General features: G+C 45.9%; 1 protein-coding gene across 3 annotated transcripts; it reads left to right on the forward strand.

Annotated features, from left to right (window-relative positions):
• The first annotated feature begins 649 nt into the window (after positions 1 to 649).
• Positions 650 to 9,207, forward strand: LOC307217700 (tigger transposable element-derived protein 1-like). 3 transcript variants are annotated; one of them, XM_079979433.1, is made up of 5 exons: positions 650 to 794; positions 2,711 to 2,821; positions 4,426 to 4,675; positions 4,777 to 4,886; positions 5,884 to 9,207. In XM_079979433.1, the coding sequence occupies exon 5, from the start codon at positions 6,731 to 6,733 to the stop codon at positions 8,354 to 8,356; it is 1,626 nt and encodes a 541-aa protein (XP_079835559.1). In that variant the 5' UTR covers positions 650 to 794; positions 2,711 to 2,821; positions 4,426 to 4,675; positions 4,777 to 4,886; positions 5,884 to 6,730; the 3' UTR covers positions 8,357 to 9,207. The 3 variants fall into 3 exon arrangements, with proteins under 3 accessions (XP_079835559.1, XP_079835557.1, XP_079835558.1); XM_079979431.1 differs by lacking the exon at positions 650 to 794 and adding an exon at positions 974 to 1,106; XM_079979432.1 differs by lacking the exon at positions 650 to 794 and adding an exon at positions 974 to 1,106 and having other exon boundaries at positions 4,777 to 4,875.
• Positions 9,208 to 10,967: the final 1,760 nt, after the last annotated feature.

Below are 10,967 nucleotides of genomic sequence, written 5' to 3' on the forward strand. Positions count from 1 at the left end.
TTTATTTTTTTTTAATAATACATATTTATTAAAGTTTTTGAATAAAAATGCATAAATAAACAACATTACTTATATTATAACATAGTTTCATCACTTCTTTGGACTCCCCGTCTCCCGCTCGCACTTACATCGTTACAGAAAAAAAAAAAGATTTTTCCAAGCAAATTACCCACTTGTTTACAATCTTATCTCCGCTCATTTAAATAAAATCTAACAGTTCTCCAATAAACTTATATTTTCCTTAAAAATTTGGCCCTTGGCCTGAAGAAGGTCCCTGGACTTAAAAGATGTGTAGAATTGGCCAGACCTTCGCCATTTTATGTTTCAAACTGCGCTGTGATGAAGTGTAAATTATATATATCTATAGGGATATATATACCTATATGTAATGAATGTAATACGTTGATACATTAATTTATTAAACAATTTTAATAAATTGTATATACTTGGACTGAAATGAGACTTTAGCAGCCACTTGGGCCAAGTGTGGAGAACCTTAATCCCCTCAGGTGTTGCTGAACTACACTTCCCACCATCCCCCGCCATTAGTCTTCCTTGCTGGGGCTGATGGGAGTTGAAGTCCAGCATCGACGTGCGGGGCGAAAGGTCCCCGGAGCCCCCGCCCCTTGGCTGCGTTGCCTAGCACCAAGCTCCACCCCCTTCCTCTAACGTCCGCTTCCGGTTGATCGGGCCGCAGGTCGAAGACAACAAAGGCTCGAGCCCTAGAGATAGAAAAAGGGAAGAGCTGCGCGCGCACCGTCGCTCTGTAAGCCTGCGGAGAGGCGATTTCTGAGGTAACCGAGGCCAGGAAAACGGGGGAGAGACCTGGAGGTAGGGAAGAGGGGGAGCTCGGCCCTTATTCTGAATTTCTACCCTGGGGAGGGGCAGCGGGGTGAGAAGAAAGGGACAAATGCCCTCCACAAAGATGGCGCCAGCGGTTTCTTCCTCGCGAGCCAATGGCAGTCGAAGGCAATCGCCCTTCCCGTCGCAGGGGAAGTGACGCGCCAGCCCGCGCGACGGCCCTTTCCTGCTCCTCCTCTTGCCCTTAGGCGCACGTGTGCGAAGCGGGGGAAGGAGTGAGGGGCCGCCGGGAAAGACGGAAAGAGGTTAGTCCGGGTTCCCGGATCTTGGGGAGGTTGATTTCGATTGATTGACTTTTAATTTATTTCGTATAAACTGGAGGGCCGGGAAAGGGCGAAGGGAAAACCAGCTGGGCGGGATTGGGGCCGCCCCGCTTTGTCCTTGGCGCGGGGCCGATCCCTTCTTTTGCCTTGATTTCTCTTTCTCTTTCCGGATTTCTGTGTAAAGCATCTCCAAAGTCCGTTTCGGGGGCCTAATCCAGCCTGCCGGTCAGTTTAATCCGGCCCCTGTGGCACTCTATCTCCTGCCGTAAAATCCTTAAAAAAGGTCAACGACTCAATCCTCAAAAAAGTTCAACAACAGGCATAGGCAAACTTGGCCCTCCTTGTGTTTTGGGGACTACAACTCCCATCATCCCTAGCTATGAGAACCAGTGGTCAGGGATGATGGAAGTTGTAGTCTCCCAAAAAACACCAGGAGGGCCAAGTTTGCGTATGCCTGCTCAGCAACTTCAATGCTAAAAAAAGGGCAACAACTGGGGTAAAATAATAATAATATTTTAAAAATGAACAACCTCAATCTTAACAAAAGATCAACAACAGACATAGGCAAACTCGGCCCTCCCCTCCTGATGTTTTGGGACTATAACTCCCATCATCCCTAGCTATCAGAACCAGTGGTCAGGGATGATGGGAGTTGTAGTCTCCCCCCACCTGGAGGGCCAAGTGTGCCTATGCCTGCTCAACAACTTCAAACCTAAAAAAAGTTCAACACATTTGGGGTAAAATAATCCTTTAAAAATCCTTAAAAAAGATCAACAACTTTGGTCGGCCCTATTCATCAAATCTGCCCCTCTTTTTAAAAAGTTTAGGCACCCCTGGTGTAAGGGATCAGATGTGGAGCTGTGAGTGGGAGAGCAGCTGCCTGGCGCCCCGTGGCCCCTGCAGAGGAGGGCAGCTTGTGAATCATGGAATCGTAGAGTTGGAAGGGACTTTGAGGGCAATCTAGTCCAACCGTCTGCCATGCAGGAAACTCCACTAAAGCATCCCTGAGAGAAGGCCCCCCAACCTCTGCTTAAAAATCTCCAAGGAAGGAGAGCCCACCACCTCTTGTGGGAGACTGTTCCACTGTCAAACAGCTCTTCACGTCAGAAAGTTCTTCCGTTTGTTTAGTCAAAATCTCCTTTCTTGTAACTTGAAGCAATCGGTTACAGCAATCGATATGGCTCCTGCCTCTCTTCTCCTCTCCACCAGGGACCTTGGTGCAGCCTCCAGCGATAAAATTGGGATGGTGCAGGATAAAAGCTATTTATTTCATATTTTTTTATTACATTTGACTAGTTGCTCTTATCTTGCCCAGGGCAAACCAGTGACTTAAAAAGAAACAGAAAGGCATTAATTACCTTACAAACACAGTTCTGTTGTGCAATAAGGTTAATATGCTTCTGCTATTATATTATATTATATTATTATAATACTGTTATAATAAGGTATATTTCTTTGGCATAAACTTTTTTTAAAGAAATAAACTTTTAAAGGGTTTCCTGTTATTAACCTCAGCTATCTTTCTAAGCACCGTGGTAATCCTCTGTAGAGATGTTTAAAAACTAATCTGTCTTCATCTTTCTCAGGCTTGGAGTGCACAATGAAGGGAGACCAGATCAAGCTCCTGGGTGACATAGCAAATAAGAAAGATGTGTTTTGATCCTTACGCCTAAAGCGGGATGATCTGGAAGAGCGAGGTGAGAATTGATACAACCCAACACAAGCTGGATTTGAATGAGGATCAAACAAGCCTACAAAGTGTTCCAAAGTTCAGAACATGATTGTTTTAGGATTTGCTTCCAGTCTGTCCCATTTTTCTTTTGCTTGTTGTGGTAACCAAAGTACACAGCTGCTCCTCTTAGTGAGTCTTGACTCTGCCCTCTGCAGCTGTGTCAAATTCATTGCCCGCCTTTTCTGTGGTGGGGAGTGGTCCAAACAGCTGCCACAGCAACAATCTGCCGTTCATGGGCTTCAGAGCCCTTTGTGGGCTCTGGGGACAGTTTTTCTGCAGACAATGGTGCCAGACTCTCCTGCCCCTCCAACCCTTTAGTGTTTGCCTCCCCTGACCCCCCCTCCCAAAAAAAGCTCCTGAGTGGAGCCCTGTTACTGGAGAGATTTGGGACGGTCTGGATCTCTCATTAGCACATTCACACAAACAATTATAGTGCAGTTGATTTGGAGCAGGCTCATACTCTAGGGATGTTGCTGGGTTCATCTCTGGACTTGGGTTATCTCATTGGCTAAGACTGTCTTGTATCTGTTTTGGTTGGTAAGATAGCTAGGTCAGTTTTTGGGCCAGGAGAGCCTAGAATCATAGAATCCTAGAGTTGGAAGAGACCACAAGGGCCATCGAGTCCAACCCCCTGCCAAGCAGGAAACACCATCAGAGCACTCCTGACATATGGTTGTCAAGCCTCTGCTTAAAGACCTCCAAAGAAGGAGACTCCACCACACTCCTTGGCAGCAAATTCCACTGTCAAACAGCTCTTACTGTCAGGAAGTTCTTCCTAATGTTCGACAGTCTAATTTGCTGCCAAGGAGTGTGGTGGAGTCTGACCACAGTGGAGTCTGACCAGTGTAACCCATTTGTTTGTTACCTCCGGGTTGGACAGTTTCTATTTTTTAAAAAAATTAATTCATTTTTCATTTTTGTTCATTACATACATCTCAAATTCTTAATGTTTACTATATATTCCTCCCTCCCCTCCAAGACTTCCCCCAACTTGCGTTTCTGGTTTGTTTCTATTTTCACCCGCTTTGCTATCTCTCAACAGAAAATTTATTAGTAACATAACATCTAGCCTTAAAAACATAAAAATAAAATTAAATACACCATCTTATTTCACTATCTTTCAAACATTTTCTGATGCTAATAATGTGGATGTTTATTTAAATCCTGCCATCAAGTCTATTGCCTTTCTTTGTTTCTGCAAATATAATATGAACGGTTCCCAATCTTTTTCAAAGTCTCTGTTGTCTTTTTCTCTTAGTCTTTCTGTCATTTTTGCCAGTTCTGCATAGTTCATCAACTTCTCTTGCCATTGTTCTTTAGTTCAGGTTGGACAGTTTTCATTGTGAGATGTAAACTGATTCAAACTGGATTAAAAGAAGGATCAAACTGGTTTACAAGGTTTCCCAAAGGGAGATTATGAGTTGGTATCCTACAGGTACCATCTCATCAGAGGGCATATCTCTTTGGCATAAACCTTTCTTTTAACTTCGTGATTAGTAACCTTATCTGCCTGAGCACCGAGATTGCTTTATCTGTCTCTTTAAAATTTCCCTGTCTTCTTGTGGCCAGATTTCTCGTGTTTGGAATGCTGCCCTTCGGTTAACCTTCTGAAGGACCTTCATTTAGACACATAGAATTCTACAGTTGGAAGGGACCTTCATGATCATCCAGTCCAACCTGCTGCAGTACAGGAATATGCAGCTGTCCTATAACAGGGATCGAACCTGCAACCTTGGTATTATCAGCACTACGCTCTAACCAACTGAGCTATCCAGGTTGACAATTTGATGGCAAATAGAACAGAGCAGGAGGTGTGCTGGTGAGTAGAGCACTTGACTTCCAAGGGGCTTCCTAGAGATGTGCAGGCCGTGAAAAAGAAGAAGGCAATGTCATCACCCCAGTTTTGCTTCTTCCCACTAGACCTTCCCTGGCTAAACATACAGCTGCCAGCACCATGGATATATACCAACTGCATGGTGATGCTACTGCCTAAAGAGGAGTCTCTCTCCAGCAGTTGAGGTGAGAACCAGGTGAGAACTGGCACAGTCCAGCAGTTAAATTGGATTTTATAGGAGGCTCAAACTGTGGGGTGCGGGTAGCACTGTGGGTTAAACCACAGAGCCTAGGACTTGCCGATCAGAAGGTCGGCGGTTCGAATCCCCGCAACAGGGTGAGCTCCCATTGCTCGGTCCCTGCTCCTGCCAACCTAGCAGTTTCAAAGTGCAAGTCGATAAATAGGTACTGCTCCGGCGGGAAGGTAAACGGCATTTCCATGTGCTGCTCTGGTTCGCCAGAAGCGGCTTAGTCATGCTGGCCACATGACCCGGAAGCTGTACGCCGGCTCCCTCGGCCAGTAAAGCGAGATGAGCACCGCAACTCCAGAGTTGGTCACGACTGGACCTAATGGTCAGGGGTCCCTTTACCTTTTACAAACTGATCTACATGGGGGGTTGCTGTTGCAGATCATGCTTGTTTTAATGTCCCTTTCCAGTTTGTCCTGTTCTTGCTCTGCTCATTGAGGTAACCAGAGCTTTTTCGACCTACGCAAATTCTCTTCTTCCTGGCTCAACCCATGAAGCTCTTTGCAGCTGTGTCAAATTCATTGCCCGCCTTTCCTGTGGCCGGGAGTGGTCCAAGCAGCTGCCACAGCAACAATCTGCCGTCCATGGGCTTCAGAACCCTTTGTGGGCTCTGGGGACAGTTTTTCTGCAGACAATGGTACCAGACTTTCCTGCCTCTCCGAATCTAAGGGCACGCACCCACCCACCCCCAGCTATAAATAACAATGTATTTATGTATTTATATGTCACCCATCTGATTGGGTTGCCACAGCCACTCTGGGCAAATTCCAACAAATTAAAACATGTTTACTGATTCCACACTTTGAAATGTCATTGAGTGTTTGGCCTTTAAACACTGCAGATTTCGATTAGGAATTCCCCAAGGGACTATTTTACTTTGCCTATCCCAGTCTTTTGAAACGGATGCGGAATGTACAGCATTAACATTTCTTTCTTTTTGTAATAGGTTCAGAAGATTTCATGTTTAGATTTGGAATTCCCAGTATTTCAAAGCTTCATGAAAGCACAGAACTGTTGAGTGAGTGAGCGATGCACGGCCTCTTATGAATATACCCTGCTGGCAAATAATCGTTTTCTTGTCAGACTACCTGCAAAGAAGAACAAAGTCAGAACACATCTGGCAGCTTTAATTGGATTTTGGCAGTCAGAGTGGGGAGTGTGGCTTGTTCATATTTCCTCAACACCATCTCATTACAGTGGTACCTCTGGTTACGAATTTTCAGGTTACGAACACTTTTAACCCGGAACTGAGTGTTCCTGCTTGTGAATTTATTTTGGCGTGTGAACGAGGCCTCAGTAGGCCCAGCTGTGGCCTGGAGCTAGGCCCTGGCACCTACCGAGGCCTCCATTACCAGGTTCTGCCCACAGGAGGTCTCAGGAGGCCTTGCTGCGGCCCAGAGCTAGGCCTCCGCTACCAGGTTTCGGCTGCAGGAGGCCCAGCAGGTTGCACCCCAGCCCCAAACATTAGGTAAGGAACACTACCTAAGAGCAAAGTCCAGTGGTGAACCTAGTGAGTCTGGGCCAGAAAACATCAGCCCTTTACTGGCCCTTGCCCCGCCCCCCAAGCTGGTAGCAAGTTGGGTGGCACCTGGCCAGATAAGCCCACCCACCGTGTGGGAGGGGGGAGTTGAAAATTTTGGGATTCTGCAAGGGATTTTGGGATTTGTTTATGTGAGTCTGCCTTGTGCCTTTGTCTCTGCCTTGCTCCTTCCTTTTGCCTTCTTCCATTGTTTTGGGGATTGTGTGGAACCCAGTTCAGCTGATTCTTACTGATTGACTGTGGGACTGCAGACATGGATAAAAGCAGCAAAGGAAAGAGAACCGTGATAACGGTTGAGGTAAAGAAGCAAATTATTTCCAAGCATGAAAGTGGGGTCCGTGTAAGTGACCTGGCAATGCAGTTTGGTATGGCCAAATCTACAATTTGTAGCATGTTGAAAAACAAGGATGCCATTAAGGGGGCCAGCGTTGCGAAGGGTGTTAAAACACTCAAGCAACGAACACAGACGATGGAAGAAATGGAAAAATTGCTTTTAATATGGATAACTGAAAAGCAGTTGGCGGGCGACCGCATTACTGAGAGCATAATTTGCGAAAAAGCTTTACATTTGCACGCCCAACTCGTCGCAAACACTCCCGGCGCAAGCGCTGAGATTGAGAGTTTCAAAGCGAGCAGAGGGTGGTTTGAAAAATTTAAGAAGAGAAGTGGCATCCACGGTAAACATGCTGAAGCTGCCAGCGCCAACAAATTAGGTGCTGACCAATTTGTTTTGGAATTTAAAGATTACGTTGTGTCGCTGGGCTTTGTTCCCCAGCAAGTTTTCAACTGTCATGAGACAGGCCTCTTTTGGAAGAGAATGCCAAGGAATACGTACATCACAAAGGACGAGAAAGCGTTGCCAGGACACAAGCCCATGAAAGATAGGCTGACCCTTTTATTATGTGCGAATGCAAGTGGAGATTTTAAGTCGAAACCTTTGCTAGTCTACCATTCTGAGAACCCCAGGATATTTAAGAAGAACAATGTCATAAAAAGCAAATTGCACGTGATGTGGAGGGCAAACAGCAAAGCTCGGGTAACCAGGCAATTTTTTATTGAGTGGGTTCATGAAGTGTTTGGGCCAAGTGTGAAAAAATACCTCCAGGACAAAAATCTTCCAATGAAGTGCCTGCTTCTTATGGATGATGCCTTAAGTGACCCTCCAGGCTTGCAGGACGAGTTGATGGAAGAGTTTGCGTTCATCAGTGTAAAGTTTCTGCCTCCCAACACAGCTTCTCTCATCCAGCCCATGGACCAGCAGGTCATATCTAATTTTAAGAAGCTTTACACCAAAGCAGTTTTCCAAAGGTGCTTTGAGGTGACCTCAGACACAGAGCTAACCCTAAAAGAGTTCTGGAAGAATCATTTTAATATCCTCCATTGCTTACATATGATAGACAAAGCATGGAAAGATGTGTCTCAGAAAACTCTGCAGGCAGCATGGAAGAAATTGTGGCCAGATGTTGTCCCAGAACATGCAACGGAGGCTGTTGAAGAAGATGTGCCTCTTGTGGAGGATATTGTGTTTCTGGGAAATTCCATGGGCTTGGAAATGAGCGGTGCTGATGTGGAGGAGTTAGTGGAGGAGCACGGAGCTGAGCTCACCGCCGAAGAACTTCAAAACATTCTGCTGGAGCAGCAAAAGGCGGCAGCTGAGGAGATGTCTTCGGAGGAGGAGGAGAGCAGAGAAAGTGTACCTACAGCAAAAATCAAAGAGATGTTTGCAAAATGGGCTGAAATGCAAGCTTTTGTTGAAAAATACCACCCTGATAAAGCGGCTGTGAGTCATGCCACAAACACTTTCAATGATTTTGCTATGTCTCACTTTAGACAAATCTTAAAACTTCGGCAAAAGTCTCAAGTGAAACTCTTTTGGTAAGGAAGAGATCTAGTGAGTCTGAACCAGGTAGCGGTGGTGTAAAAAAAAAAAAAGGAATGGCAGAAGAGGAATTGCCGATTGTGAATCTTGAAGAGGACCCCAACCCCCCTATCCAAGCAATGACTATCATGAGTGTAGGTAAGAAAAAAACCACGTTTTCATTTTTAAAAAATCATCAGTACTGTTTTATTGATTTTACAGTACGTTTTTATTGCTTTCATTTGATGGATCAGTGGTCTCATTAGATCAGGGGTCAGCAAAGTTTTTGTGGCTTGGGCCAGTTCACGGTCCCGCAGACGCCGTGGTGGGCTGGAGCACACGCACACATCCACAAACGCTATTTCCAGCACTCCTTCTGGTGCAGAGGAGGTGTGTGCAGCTTCCCATTGGCCGCAGGAGGTTCCTGCAGCCAATGGGAAGCCGGCCAGCATGGCGGAAGGCGGTCCCCGCTCTGCTCTGTGCTGGTTTAGCACGGTGCACAGGAGCCAACCAAGTGGGCAGCGGGGGTCCATGGGCTGGTTAAATGACCCCCGCAGGTTGCCGACCCCTGCATTAGATAGTAAAACTCATGTTAACTTTCTATTTTACGGGTGGTTTTTCACTGTCTGGAACGGATCTATCCATTTTCCATTACTTCCTGTGGGAAAGCACACCTCGGGTTAAAAAGGCTTCTGGTTAGGAACGGTCTTCCAGAATGAATTAAGTTCGTAACCCGAGGTACCACTGTATTTCAAACGGATATAGATATAACATGGAGAGAGGCAGATCAATAAGCACACACACATTTGAGGCTTACATTTGTTAATGCATTAAAGTTGATAATTTAAAAATAAAAATTATTTCAGATGTTTTGCTTGGTTTTCATATTTTATTGTTTATTAACAAGGGGTTCATCAGAGTAGGCGGTGTGCTGCTTGATCCACCGTTCGGCTGCGGTTGCAGACTTTTCCGAACACCTGAAAGAAGAGTTCCGTCCACAGAGGGGGCTTTGTGTCAGAGGTGTTTTTGCCACTGCTCCCTTCTCCCTGCAGTCTTGTGAAAATCTGCTTTGGGGGTTGGAGCAGCACAGAGGGCAGTGCAAGAGGGGGAAGCATCGCTTTCTGTAAGTGGAAGCATCTGCTAAAACATGGTGCCTTCAGGCAACAAAAGGAACGCCCCTTCCATCAATGGAGGCTACGTTGGGACAGAAGTAATAGAAACATTTGGATCACTTGTGAAGTTCATTGGCTGATAATGTTAGAGGCCAGTTTTCTTCTGGTGGCAGACGACAGGGCCACGAGACCAGTGTAAAAATTCAAACAAAGGTTTTATTACAGCTATACAAAAACAACAAACAAAGCATGTGGGTGTTCTCTCTCTGCAGGCAAAATTCAAACTGCGACTTCTTTTCTTTTATACACATCACCAGCTGTGTCTAATCAGCCTAGAAAACCACACCCAGAACTCACAGAAAAGGTTCTTAAACTTACAATCATCTTTTCTGTTTCTTTGCAGAATGACTCCTAACAGATAACTGCTGTATATAGCACACCTTATAGAATAACTTATTGAGGTATGCATAAGAATAAAAAGTTTCCTAACAGCAAAACAGGAACCTGACTCAAAAGGCAAATTGTGTCTTCGGAACAGCAGCTGCCCCATAATGAGATCTAAGTGTTCCTGCAGACAGTGGCTAGACTTTGCCCGTCTCTTCAGTATGGTGAATCGACTGCAGCACTGAAGTGGCGTCAGGGCACAAAGCTGGGCAGTGTGTATGGCGCTCCTGGGCTGCCCGGGCAGGAAAAAACCCCTCTCTCTGTCTCGGTGACGTTCAAATTTGCTCCAGGATTTTATGAGCAGGGCAAGGCATGAACTTCTTTGCAAAATACTTGCCAAGTGCATCAGCATTGAAGGTGCAGTGCAGTCCATACAAACCAAGGCTAAGCACAGTGAACCGGTCTAGGTTCAAAATGTGATCCAGAGGCAAATTCTGCAAGAGTCCCACGGTCAATATTGCAGGGAGTTCAGGGAAGGGTGCTAGACTCAGGAGCCATAAATCTTTGTTTCCAACATCTGGAAGGCTCAAGAAGTAGATCTATCTGCTTCCTAGATCACAGCTGCTGGTAATAAAGGAGTTTTGGGGCTTCCTTAAGCGGAGACCCCTTTCACAAAAGTCACACATTGATTATGGGTCCATAGATGCATGTCATGTCTTGCTTCAGCCTGGATCCAGACCATTTGGCACCAGTGTTTCTGAAGATGGGTTGCTCCACAGCTGGCGGGTTTCTTCAGCAGGTCTCTCTAGGCCAGCCCCTTAAGAAGATCCTCGACCTTGGCTCCAAAGGATCATGCCAACAACTAGACCTATGGAGGATCATGCCAACAACTAGACCTATGGAGTGTTTGATTCATAGAATCATAGAATCATAGAGCTGGAAGAGACCACAAGGGCCATCGAGTCCAACCCCCTGCCAAGCAGGAAACACCATCAGAGCACTCCTGACATATGGTTGTCAAGCCTCTGCTTAGATTCATCCTCCAAGGGGTCAGTGTTGGTTCTCAGCCTTGTGGGGCAATCTCAAGCTAACCAGAAAAGGATGCTGTAGTATCACCTAACGCTGTGCTCTGTGGC

The sequence above is a fragment of the Podarcis cretensis genome (assembly GCF_951804945.1).
Source record: "Podarcis cretensis genome assembly, chromosome: 6".
In the NCBI taxonomy this organism is placed as follows: Eukaryota; Metazoa; Chordata; class Lepidosauria; order Squamata; family Lacertidae; genus Podarcis; species Podarcis cretensis.

Bases quoted from the DNA above. Each gene is read 5' to 3' on its own strand.
- LOC307217700 (XM_079979433.1), top strand. From the start codon at position 6,731: ATGGATAAAAGCAGCAAAGGAAAGAGAACCGTGATAACGGTTGAGGTA.